This window comes from Petaurus breviceps, unplaced genomic scaffold (genome assembly GCF_028583685.1).
Source record: "Petaurus breviceps papuanus isolate PSGF00001 unplaced genomic scaffold, PetGlider_PUasm1.0 90845, whole genome shotgun sequence".
Lineage (NCBI taxonomy): Eukaryota > Metazoa > Chordata > Mammalia > Diprotodontia > Petauridae > Petaurus > Petaurus breviceps.
Genome location: NW_027187359.1, coordinates 3,188,000 through 3,201,513, shown reverse-complemented (window position 1 = coordinate 3,201,513; position 13,514 = coordinate 3,188,000). Strand labels below are relative to the sequence as shown.

At 41.8% G+C, this 13,514-nt stretch overlaps 1 protein-coding gene across 3 annotated transcripts in view; it reads right to left on the bottom strand.

The window, feature by feature from the left end:
* Nucleotides 1-13,514, bottom strand: part of SCARA5 (scavenger receptor class A member 5) — a 162,014-nt gene that overhangs the window by 129,944 nt on the left and 18,556 nt on the right. For all 3 annotated transcript variants that reach the window (XM_069071927.1, XM_069071926.1, XM_069071928.1), the window contains exon 3: nt 6,730-6,858. In XM_069071927.1, the coding sequence (XP_068928028.1) occupies nt 6,730-6,858 (129 nt within the window). The remainder of the gene's footprint in view (nt 1-6,729; nt 6,859-13,514) is intronic.

Here is a 13,514-nt window from a genome sequence, read left to right as displayed (position 1 = left end):
GACTCAAGGGCAAGTGCACCAACTAGATGTCCCCGCCCCCTATATATCTCTCATAGCATTGTCTATACCTGTATGCATTTCATAGCCTACCTTAAACTGTGGTCTATTAGTTGGTTCAACAGAGTAATTGTAATTAGCAAAGATAGCCAGGGGAGGTGGGGGAGGGGAATGTAACATTTCATATTTGCAAGGATATGGGGAAACAGGGATGCTCCCCCACTGTTAGCAGAGTTGGAAAATGGTGCTATTATGGCTGTCGTTCTCCAACATCTCTCAGGGCAGAGACAGGACAATCACAGTATATCTGATTGGTCTTGTCATCCCAGAATAACCTGAAAATGGACAGCCCACCCACAGCTTTACCAAACACAGCCACAACCCACAAGACTACAGGGTAGATCAAAGCGATCCCCCCAGATGGCTGTCTATATCAGCACACCTGGGAAACTTCCTGGTTGTGGGTTCTTTCCAAGCCCTGAAGGGGCTTACCTGGCTCTGACACTCTCCTATAAAAAACAATCCTGCTTAAAGGCTAGGGCCTATGGAGAAGGCACTGAACTTGCAGAGCCAGCTGAGTGACCGTTGGCAAGGCATTTAACTTCTCTGTGCCTCAGTTTCCTTACATGAACAATTGGGCGGGAGGTCATAATGACCTCTTTGGGCTCTTCTAGATCCAAATCTTTGCTCTTCCGTTGTAGGCAGCATAATTATTCACAGGCAGCCCAACATCCCCTTCTTACATGTCCCCACTACCACTACTCCCAATGTATTTCACCTGACTCCAACATTTTTGTAGATTTTCCCCCTTAATTACAGTGCCAATACATACAATCTTTTTGGAAAGGATTCCAGCAATATATAATAAGAATTCCAAAACTGATCATACCCTTTGCAAGCATATAAAAATATGCATAATCATATCATTTCTAATAGCAAAAACCCTGGAAAATACCACCAATGTTCTATTATTGGGGAAAGGCTGAACAAATGTGATATTTTAATAGGATAGAAACACTCTTGGGCCATAAAAAGAATATGTGAACAACATGAAGCAATACAGAAAGACTTAAAGTGATACAAAATGAAGAAAGCCATCAGAATAGCATATACACTGACAATGATCGTATTAATAAATGCCAACATGGATGGAAATAAGCGGATGGAAGAGGACATAAAAGCAAATTTGATTTTATTGCTATTTATTTTGTTAAAACTTATATCCCTTTCCTTTGCTTTAACAAAACTATAAATAGTTCAGAATTCACAATTTTATATATAATTTTATTTTGTTTATCTTATTCTCCTTGTCTAGGTTTTTTTTTTTAAGTTTTATTCATATCTTTTGTTTTTATAGCAGTCAGTTCCCAATATGCTACTCTTCCTCTCCCGGCTCCCCTGGCATCACTCCCCTCCCCTACACACAGACACACAGACATACACACACACACACACACACACACACACACACACACACACACTCACACCACTCCCTTCTAACAAAGAAAAACAATGAAGCAAACCCAACCAGCATACAGACCATATTAGTAACCATATGAAACATTCTGTATCCCTATTCTCCCTTCTGCCTTTCCTCTGTTAAGAGCATGACAGGACCATAGATCTAGGGCCCTCAGATGCCATCTACTCTAACCTCCTCATTTAACAGATGAGGAAACTGAGGCACAGGGAGGCTAAGTGACTTGCCCAAAGTCACAAAGGTAGTAAATGTCAGCCCCAGGAATTGAACCCAGGTCCTTTGACTCCAGAGTAAGTGCTTCTCCCACTCTAAGGAGGTTTGTTTCATCTTCTGTCCTCTGGAATCAAGACTTAAAAATCTGAATTCCATTGTCTTGTAGTTTTTTCATTTATGCTGTTGTACTGGCTGGGTTTGCTGAGGGCTGGATGTGATAGAGATAGAACCTAGACCTGTAACTTCACTTATGCAGGGAACTCATCGGTGAGGAAAGACTAATGTAACTTACATTCTATGTAACTTGTAGAGGATTACCTATAGGTCTGACAAGATAAATGACTTTTCTAGGGTCACACAACCAGTATGTTGCCATCAATTCTTCAACCTCCGTTTAAGGAGACAGGGATAAGACAGAAATCTCAGACATTTCCTCATTTCCCACCTGGAAGGACTTACTTTTGGACTTTTTTGACCTCTACACCATGGCTCTTCACCAGGCACACACCCTCCATGCCTCCCCTTTTCAGTTCTCTTTGGTGTGTTTCCTCCCATTAGATTGTAAGCTCCTTGAGGGCAGGGACTATCTTTCATTTTTGTATCTGTATTCCCAGTGCTTAGCACAGTGCCTGGCACATAGCTGATGCTTACTAAATGTTTATTGACTATTGATTGACTATATATGGATGAGTATTTATGTCAGGACTCAAACCCAAGTCTTCCTGGCTTCCAGGATGACTCTTTATCCACTCTATCATACTACTTTCTTGTTAAAATTATTACTAAAATTATTATAAAGATAAAGAAGATGCCCATCAGTTGGGGAATGGATTAACAAATTGTGGTACTTGAATGTACAATGTATATGAAGAATACAGAGAAGCATGGGAAGGCTTATAAGAACTGATGCAAAGTTGATTATGACAATATAGTAGAAATGACATCAACAACTGAATACTGGGTCATTAGAGTGCCTAGACAGCCTGAAAAAGAGATTAGAAAATGACCTACCCTATCTTCTCTGAAGAGGAAAGGGGCTAACAGGTGTAGAACATTGCCTATATTGTTAGATTCAGTTGATGTGTTGGCTAGTTTCACTGTCTTTTCTTTTTTAAAAATTCTTTTTCACAAGGGATAGCTGGGGGGAGGAGAGGTAGAAGGCTCTATTTGGAAATGAAGGTGATGTAAAAACAAAAAATATCAATAAAACATTTTTAAAATCTTGTTTTAAAAAAGCTGAGGGATTATAACACTATAACTTGGTTTCTCTGCTGGCCTGAGACACTTTCCAAACCTTATGAAAATTTGTTATGGTCATGGCAGCCAAGCCCACAAAAACCGAGACCCCTCTTTCTGTCTGGGCGGCCCAAGAGTACATTCAAATCATCCGCCTGCTTGACTTGGCCCACCACAGATCCCTCCTTGGACACCATCCCTCAGGCTAAGGAATGACTCAACAATGTGCTGCCTTTGTTAGTGTTGGATTCCGACCAGCTTAATGGTCGGTGGTACAGACACCACCTCACGGCAGGCACTCAACATTGCATGTGTGAAATCTTAGCATCCCCATTATATGTAGCCAAGGGAAGATCCCTACCTAGAGAGAAGTAAGCATGCTTACGTGAAGACCTGCCTGGATATTTGTTCCAATATTTAACAGGAAGAGTCGCTGGCCTTGAGTCCCCAGAATCATCTTAACCTCCAGATTCCTACCCCAAGGCTAACTTGAGGACCCCACCCTGAGTACACCACGTCAGTTCTGCCTGGCTAAAAGCCATGCTCTAACTAACCACACCCTCCTCTAGAAGGTTTCACCCCTTTAGACAAGGCTGGGGCCATGCCTGGGCCTCCTATAATGTGATTTTGTGGGATCATAGATTTCCAGCTGGACAGGACTCCAGGGGTCATCCTAGTTCAACTCCCTCACTTCACAGATGAGGAAACTGAGGCTGAAAGGGGCTACATTGCTTCCTTGTCTTAGGTCACACAGGTAGATGATTCATTCAGAGCCAGAATTCATACCTGGTTCATTCTAGGTTTTCTGACTCTAAATCCTTCCACTGAAACATAATCATACCTCCACTTAGGAAGATAAGGTTTGAGAATATTGCCCCTTAGATGGGGGATATGGGGAATATCATTTGTGCTTTTGTGTTCTTAAAAGAATAAAATCTCCTTATTGGCAGCTAGGTGACTGAATGAATGGACTGCTGAATTTGGAGTCAGGAAGACCTGAGTTCAAATCCTTCCTCAGACTTTAAGTAGTTGTGTGACCCTGACAAGTCATTTAATCTCTCAGCCTCAGTGTCCTCCTCTCTAAAATGGGAATAATAAAGGACTTACCTCACAGGATTGTTAGAAGAATTAAATGAGATAGCATATATATAGTACTTGGCAAACTTTAAAGTGCTTCATTAATTTTTTGAACTCCTTAAAAGCAGTGATTTTTATCTCTTTTACTCCCAGAACCCAGGTCACTGTCTGGTACATTGTAGGTGTTTAATAAATGCATATTGAATTTAATTGAATTATTGTCTGTGGCTTGGAAGAATGCGTCATTAATTAGTCAGGGTCATGGGTTTAATCCCATTACACCAGAGAGAGCTTTCCCTGTTCCAGAGCCTCTAAAATGAACCATCCACCTTGCCATCACATACCATTAGTCACAAGGAGGAATGGTTCTTTTTTTTTTTTGCTTTTTTTTTGGAGGGGAAAAGTAGGGCAATTAGGGTTAAGTGACTTGCCCAAGGTCACATGGCTAGTTGTGTGTGTGTGTGTGTGTGTGTGTGTGTGTATGTGTATGTATTAAGTGTCTGATACCGGATTTGAACTCAGGTCCTCCTGACTCCAGGGCTGGTGCTCTGTTCACTGCACCACCTAGCTGCCCACAGAATGGTTTTTAAAAAGGGTGGATGGATTACTTTAAACTCATATCTTTGACTAGAAAAAACAATAAAGTATAGGCCCATTTTCACAACTTAGCTAATTTTCACATATGAAGGGTGGCATATCTTTTTTTTTTTTAAGCAATTGGGGTTAAGTAACTTGCTCAAGGTTACACGGCCAGGTGTTTCTGGGTGGGTGCTAAGTGTCTGAACCTGGATTCGATCCCAGGTCTTCCAGCTCTGGGGCCAGTGCTCTTACTTGTTGCACCACCTGGCCACCCATAAGGAATTTTTTTTTGCTTTTTTTTTGGAGGGCAGTTGGGGTTAAATAACAAGGTCACATGGCTACTTTTTTGTGTGTGGGTGGGTGTTAAGTGTCTGAGGCCAGAACGAACTCGGGTCTTCCTGACTCCAGCGCCAGCGCTTTACTCCTTGTGCCACCTAGCCGCCCCCTGGCATATCTTTTCTTTAAAAAAATGTGGCAGGTTGGAAAGAACATTGAACTCAGACTCAGGAGTGACTAAGGTTCCAATCCTGCCCCTGATATTAGTCATGTGACCATGGGTAAATCATTGAACTTCTCCGAGACTCAGTTTACTCAATTGTAAAATAAGGATGATAATAATAACGCCTACCCACAGGGTCATTATGGGGATCAAATGATACATGTGAAGCATTTTGCAAATATGCTATGAAATGTTAGGTATCATCAACTGTCAAAATTATAATTAAACCTGTCTGCAAATTGCTTTCAAAAAATCACTAGGTTATAGAATGCATAGCATCAAGCCAACAAACATTTGTTAAGTGTCTGATATGTGCCAGGAGCTCTTCGGGGCCCTGGAGATACAAAAACAAAAATGAATTGACAATGAAACAAACCCCCCTCCTCTCAACAACAAGATGGCGGACCATGGGTGCTAAGTGAACATGGATTGTCAGAAAGGGTCAATGGGATGGTTTGTTTTTCTTTGTTCTGTGTTTGTTTGTTCCAAGGGAAGTTTCTCTGAGGGTAAAGGGACTATAGCTCACTAACAAACAGCAACTTGTTTCGTGTTTAAAAGAAAAAAAAGGATCAATAAAATAGTTAACTTTTTAAAAAATTACTAGGCTAGGAATGAGAGGACCAAGGCTCTAGTTTTTGTTCCATTACTTGTTAGCTTAATCACTTAACAATCTGGTAGACTTGGGCTTCCTTTGAGATTTTTTTTTAATTTATGGTAGTCATTTTGTACATTGTTCTGATGGGGCTTTTAAGAAAAAACAAATATTATTGCTGCCTCTTGTTTTTATATCACAGTCATTTCTAGAAATTCCCAACTTTCATACTACTCCCCTCGGTCCACATTGAATCCTCCCTTGTAATCAGAAAGAAGGATCCAATTAAATAAAAACAGCAGACACAGGGACCATATTTGACAATGTATGTGACATTGTGTCCTAGGTGACTGCCATCTCTTTATCATGAGGAAAGAGCTTATTTCATTATCTGTTCCCTCAGATCATTCTTGGTTTTTTTAGTTCCTCAGAGTTGGGCTTCTTTTTAATTTTCCTTTAAGTTGCTATTGTCTCTCTATATATTGTTCTTTTGGCTTTGCTTACTTCACTCTGGATCAATTCATATAAATCTTCCCAAGTCTGTGAAAGCATTTTGCAAACTGTAAAGTATCCTGTAGATGTAAGGTAGTACTCTAAAGCTAAGCTGTAGTTGCTGGTTTTGTTTTTGAGCTTATTTCTGTGTTTTTTGCAAATGGAGAAACTAATGTACAGGGAAGTCAAGTGGGACTGCAGAATGATGGAGGGAAGATATAGCAGTAGGAGTCTACTAAAATGTGAGCTCTTTAAAGATATTCTTTCAATTTTCATCTTTGTACCCCCAGCATCTACCAGAGTATCTATAGCATGGTAGCCATTCAATAAATATTTAATGAATTGAAGTCATAGATGCCAGGTCCCTTGAGAGTCAATCAATCAACAAATGTTCATGAAGAATCAGGTTCTTCACTAGACTTTGGGAACACAAAGACAAAAGTGAACCAATCCCTGCCTTCAGGGAGCTTACATTCTTCTGGTTACACTGATGTTCTATCATAGCTGTGTCTCTTTGCTCTTACCACTACCCTGGGGACTTATAGTGGCAAAGTTTACTCTTACCTGCCAGGATGAAGATGCCCACAAGAATCAGGAAGACCAGCAGATAGAGGCCAACGACAGCATACTTCAACATGGACAAGGATCCAAGTTGGGCACAGCAGTTCCCTGGTCTCCTCTTACTACCAGGACCTAGGAAACAAGGTTAGGGGAAAAAGAAGAGGGGATTGAGGAAGAGATATGAAAACTCCATAAGCCTTGTTTCTTTTTAAAAAATAAACTTTTAACTTCAAAATTTAACATCACTTTCATGTCCAAATATATGCCTCTCCCTCTCCTCCACATCATTCATAAAAAAAGAAAGTAAAAAAGTATTTCAGCAAAACTACCAACACATCAATGGAGTTTGATAGTGTATGAATGTTCTGTGCCCATAATCCTCCAACTCTGCAAAGAAGAAGGATGGTATATTCTTTTTCATCTTTTCCAGGAACCTCTTGTCACACACCCACTTACTTACACAAACACCCTTCTGACATAGGCACACTACAACCACAATTCCATGATCCCCATGTGGATCTATCCTTTTGTGAGCAGTGACACAATTATCCGTTAGCTCACCCTCTCTCCTTCCCTCACTTCCTCATCTCTCTCTCCTTCCTGTCTTCTCTCTCTCTCTCCCTCCCTCCTTTTCTTTCCCTCTTCTCTCCTTCCTTTCCTCCCTTCTCCCCCACCCATCTCTCACCCTTCCCACCCCCGCCTTGCTTTCCTGACACACACATTTCTTATGCCAGTTCAAACAACAGCAAAAGACTTCAGTGAGCTTGGATCAGCTTTTACAAAGCTTCATTGTGCTGGTCTATCTGGAGAGAGGGGAAGTTTAGATTAGACTGAGAGGGAAACAACATCATTCTATCCTCCGCAAATTCCCATAGTTTCTCTAGCTTCCAAAAGGAAGAGCCACAGGAACTTTAGAGTTGGCAGTGACTTTAGTGAGACCCTTTCACTTTACAACTGAGGAGCCTGGCTCAGATATATTCAGTGACTTGCTCAAAGTCATGGAGCCAGTTAGTTGAAGAGACAGACTAAGAAGCCAAGTTTCCTGCTATCCAATCCAGGGCTCTTTCCATGGCCTCACTGTGCCAAGGAAGCTTCCTCTCCAGAGACTAAACCCACATAGCTGGGATGTTGTCAACTTAGATATTCTGCAAAGCCTTACTGATGTTCAATAAATGCTAAATAAATAAATAATGGTGTGATCTCCTTCCTTTTATTGCAGAGGTGGGAGTCTATGGGGGTGGAATATCATATATACTTTCAGATATGGTCAAAGTGTTGGTTGGTTTTGTTGGACTGATTTTTTTTCCACCTTTTTGTTCTTTAATCTTTGTTACAAGGGATGGCTTACTAAGTAGGTAAAGGGGATGGATACATTGAGACATGAATGTGGTATAACAAAAGGCATCAATAAAAATAATTTTAAAAAACAGTATTGGCAAAAGCAACATTTGGGTCATCGAATCTAGCTTCCAATCTTAGCTCTGCAATTTACTAGTTGTATGGCCCTAAACAAATTACTGAACCTCTCTGGGTAGGGCTCCTTTTTCTCACCTATAAAATGAAAGGATTTGACCAGATCATCTCTGAGGTCCATTACAACTCTGAGTTTATGATCTGATGATTCCAGTCATTGCAAGGTTTGGGGTTGCCAGACTAACTTCTCCTCAGAAGCTACTCAATGCCCCCTAAGTATTTTGCACACAGTTAAAAAAAGTTGCCCCTAGATGGATGGTGTTGACTTAATTATATATGACCTTGTAGTCTAAACAGGTCAGCGTTCCTATAGAATCAGTTAGTGAAGATATATAGAACAGGTGTAATTATTTTTTTTTAAATATTGCACCCTAGTAAACAGTCAAGCATTGTCATTATGGAATGTCACCAATAAATTAGTATTTAAATAGGTCTTAAACAGGATTTGTGGTTTGGAGCACTATACAATTACCACTCTCCCTAAACCTCAATTGTTACCAATTGCTACTTGGTCTAACCATGATTTCTCCCTGAGGCTGGAAGAGAACACATCTTTCTAATTCACCGGGGGCTTTTCTTGACGTCCCAGGTTTGTTGGGCTTTTGTCCAAGATTTCAAGCCTTCTATCTGGCTTTGAACCAAAAGCCCTTGCAGGCAGCTTTTCTTCACTGTTTTGAATTTAAAGTCCTTTACAACCTAGCTCCACCCTACCTTTCCAGGCTTATTATACATTATTGTCCTTCATGCACTCCATGGTCCTGCCAAACTGGACCTCCGGCAATTCCTCACACATAACATTCCATCTCTGGTCTCCCTGCCTTGGCATAGATGGACCTCCTTGTCTGGAATGTTCTCTCTCCTCCCTCCTGCCTGTTAGAATCCCTACTTTCCTTCAGAGTTCAGTCAGTGCCACCTCCTATATGAGGCCTTTCCTGATTCTCCTAACTACCAGTGCCTCACCCACAAAATGACCTTGTAATTATTTTACGCAGCATTTCTATATATGTATGTGTACCTGTTGTCTTCCCCAGTAGAATGTAAGCTCCTTGACAGCAGGGACTGTTTGACTTTTTGCTTTTTATCTGAGGATCTAGTATAGGGTCTGTAATCTAGCAGGGAATGCCTATTGATTGACTGGTCCTTCTGAAAGGCAGTGTTGTCTAGTATAGCACTGTGCAGTAAGGTGTAGTGGTGTGTAGTAGTGTGAAGTAGTATATGGTGGTATGAAGTGCTGTGCAGAACAGTGGAAAAATTATTTAACGTGGAGTCATGACAACTAGACTCAAATCCTGCTGTAGACACTAATTGGTTATGTAAGCCTCAGCAAGTCTTTCCCTGACCTCCAGGCCCACATCTCCAACTGCCTTTTAGACATCTCAAACTGGATCCTCCATAGACATCTTAAACTCAACATAACCAAGACTAAACTCACCTTTCTTCCTAACTTTCCTGTGACTGTTGAGAGTGCCCCCATCCTCCCAGGCACATAGGCTTGCAACCCAGCTGTCCTCCTTGACTCTTCACCCCTGCTATCCTCCCCACCCCCAATCAGTGGCCAAGTCTTATCTTTGCTCCTTTTACAACAGCTCCCCCTTCTCTCCTCTGACACCAACACCACACTGGCACAAGCCCTCATCGCCTCATGCCTGGACTATTGCAATAGCCTGCTGGGTGATCTCCCTCCCTCAGGTTCCTCCTCATGCCGACCCACACTCCACTGTATCAAAGTAATCTTCCTAAAATTCAGGTCTGACCATGTTTCCTCCCTACTCAATCAATTCCAGTGGCTCCCTATCACCTCCAGGATCAAATATAAAATTCTGTTTAGCATTCAAAGCCCTTCCCTTTTTTTTTCGTGAAGTTTGTTAATTTTTGGTGTGAAGTGGCATGTAGTAATAAAAAGTGGCACATAGCAGTGTGAAGTGATGTGTAGTAGTGTGAAATAGTACATAATGGTGTGAACTGGTATATAATGGTGTGAAGTGGTGTGTAGTACTCCCAACTCTCCAGTATTATTACACTTTATTCTATGGCTACACACACACACACACACACTTTGATCCAGTGACACTGGCCTCCTCGTTTCTTCAACAAGACCTCCCATCTGCCTCCTCAGAATCCCGGCCTCGCACTAGCACGCTCTCCCCGCTCCTTTCTGCCTCCAGGCTTCCCTGACTTTCTTCAAGTCTCAGCTAAAGCCCCACCTTCTGCTAGAGGCCTCTCCTAGCCCTCCCTAATTTTAGTTGCTTCCCTCTAACACAGCTCCCAGTTTACTCTGCGTGCATCCCATCAGTGTGTGGTTGTTTGCATGCAGTCTTCCCCTTTAGCTGGTGAGCTCCTTGAGAGCAAGGACCATGGGGGTTTTCTTTGTCTTTCTTTGTATCCCCAGTGCTTAGCACAGTGCCTGGCACACAGTAGACACTTAGTAAACACTAGCTGACTGAGTCACTTAAATTCAGAAGTGGTTTTCCCATCTGTAAAATGGGTATAATAAAATCTTCACCCTCTATTACACAGGATGGTTGTGATAAGAGTCCTTCGTCGGCCTTCCAACTTGGTGTACATTCCAGTTATTGTTCACAAGACACCTTTGTCTGCTTACAATAGCAGGAAAAAAAAGTTTCCATTAGCCTTTCCACATTCCCTACCTCCAATCCCTGCTTTCTCTCTCACTTTTCTGAGAGGCCAAGGGTTGCCTTGGCTATGGCCCATTTTCAAATACCCCAGGCATGAAAACTTCTCTGTAATATTTCTATCCAGTCAGAACAAGGAGGTTTTTCTGTCCCTCCACTTGACTAGCTTGCTCCCAGCTTCCCTGGCTGCATTCAGTTAAATGCCAGGAAAATGTGACAGGAAGAGAACTGAATCTATAGTCAGCATCGCTCTACCACTAACTCACTATGTGATCTTGGGTAAGTAATTTCACTTTTTCTGGGCCTCTGAGATCCCTTAAAGGTCACAGTGCTATCCTTTAAGTCCTGATGTATGTTAGGGATACAAAAATGAATGAGACATAGCTTAAAAAAAAACACAATAACAACCTCCTAAGACTCAGCTTCCTCATTTTTCAAATGGGCATAATATTTGTATTACCTACCTCACAGGGTTGCTGTGAAATTCAAATAAGGGGGTGCTTTATTGCTTTATAAATTTGAGCTATTACTATCTACATTTAATTGGTCTCCTTACCAAGCAGTATATATAGGATTAATCCTCTCTGGTTATATCCCTATATACATTGAAAACAATTTAAATGGTCTGTCACAAGAAAGAAAGAAAATCTTTCTCCACAGACAGTTAAAAAAAAAAGGATAACATGAATTATCCTGGCAAGACACTTAAGAATATGTGCAAGGAAGGCAGTCACACTAAGAGAGAGGAGAGAAGTTAACCCAGTTGCCAAAAAACACACTGATTCTTTTTCAGATAGTAGCAATGCCTCCTTGGGAGAATGAAATGCAGATGAGACTTTCACACTCTACCATGGATGGAGGCCTAACAATAGCACGTTATCCTTATGATCAAGTGACAAGGCAATGACAACCCATCAAACTGGGTTCTAGATTGGGTTTCAGAAGAACTGTTTCTACCATTTATTCACAGTGCGGACTTGGGCAAGTCTGAGCCTCAGCTCCCTCATCTGTAAAAAGAAGAGCAATATCCTTGAACAAACTGCTTCATCTTGGGCAGCAAACTGAAGGGATGTGTCAGAGGCCCAAAAAGGAGCAGTTGAGGATGGTCACTAAAGTCTTCTGTTCAGGACCTCAGGCAGAGAACAGCACAGTCCACCACATAAGATGTGTAAGAGCACAGATCTATCCCAGAGGGCTACCCAGTAGCCATAGGTAAAGATGCCCAAGAACTCCTGAACGGTCCTCTATGCCTTTACACTGGTGTCTTAAGCTGTCTAAAGATGATGGGCATGCCAACTTTATGTCAACGGCATTGGAATCTTGACTCTTATGAACCTTGGACAAATCAAACTTGTTTGGCATTCGGATTTCTCATTTGTATAATGAAAGGATTAAACTAGATAACACCTGAGATTCCTTTCAGTCCCAAACCTATGATTCTGTGACCCAAAGATATGCTTTGGCTTCCCTAGTCAGAGGAATGTATCTATTCAGGTACATGCCCAGCAATGGGGGCAGGGAGAGGGGGGGAAGTAGAAAGTAGACAAGAAGGGGCACAGTGAGAGCTGTGACATTTGTGTTTTCAGACTGTGGTCCATTGTTTGCTCTTAGGTCCCGATTTAACTCATGCACTAAACCTATAGCTACCCCCTCTCACAGACAACCAGGCCAGTGGGCCAATCTGCCCACAAGCTCATCCTATCTTTGCTATATACCTCCAAAAATTTTAGTTGTAAAATCTCACATATAGGGGCGGCTAGGTGGCAAAGTGAACAGAGCACTGGCCCTGGACTCAGGAGGAACTGAGTTCAAATCCGACCTCAGACAATTAACTCTTACTAGCCATGTGACCTTGGGCAAGTCACTTAACCCCAAATGCCCTCCCAAAAGCAAAAAAAAAAAAAAAAGCTCACACATAGCCCAGAGAAGCTGGTTGTAGGAATAGGCATGTGGTGGGGCAGGGCAGGGAGAGGGTGGAAGAAGGAATTCTCTGTTTAGAAGAGTGCCTGAGTTCTACAGTAGAGAAAGAGAAAGCAAGAGACATCAATCAATAAATCAAGAAGCATTGATTAAGATCCTACTATGTGCCAGACAGGCACAGAGGTACTGAAAATAATTGAATAACAATGAGAAAGGTTAAAGGACATTTGTTAAAAAGTAATCAGAACACACATAGGACAGGGGAACCCATAATAATGCCTAATTGAAAAAAATAGAGGAGGAACAGCCTCTGGGGAGCCTGTGTTGAAGATCAGATGGAGGAGACGTTCCTAGCTCTGGTCTAGCTGAGATAGACAGCCATGGATATATATCTAGGTGTATGCAAACTAGAGACAAGGCAACTGGAAGTGGGGGAAGACACTAGCAATTTGGGAGATCAGGAAACGTGTCACATAGAAGGGATCATTTGCACTGAATCTTGAAGGAAACTAGGCATTCTAAAGGACAGAGATAGGGAGAGCATGAATTATAGGCATGGGGGACACAGTGCAACATTACAAAAATGAGAGATGACACCCAAGTCCAGCCAATACTTGATCCATTTTTATGGATATAGGGGGCCCATGAATAACTTCTTTCCCATCAGTATATTAACTAATCAAATAGTCTTGGCAAAGTGTCAAGTCACCTTGGAAGACCCAGAGAGCAGGGTTCTGAGAGACTAAGACTCGAGACAGATAC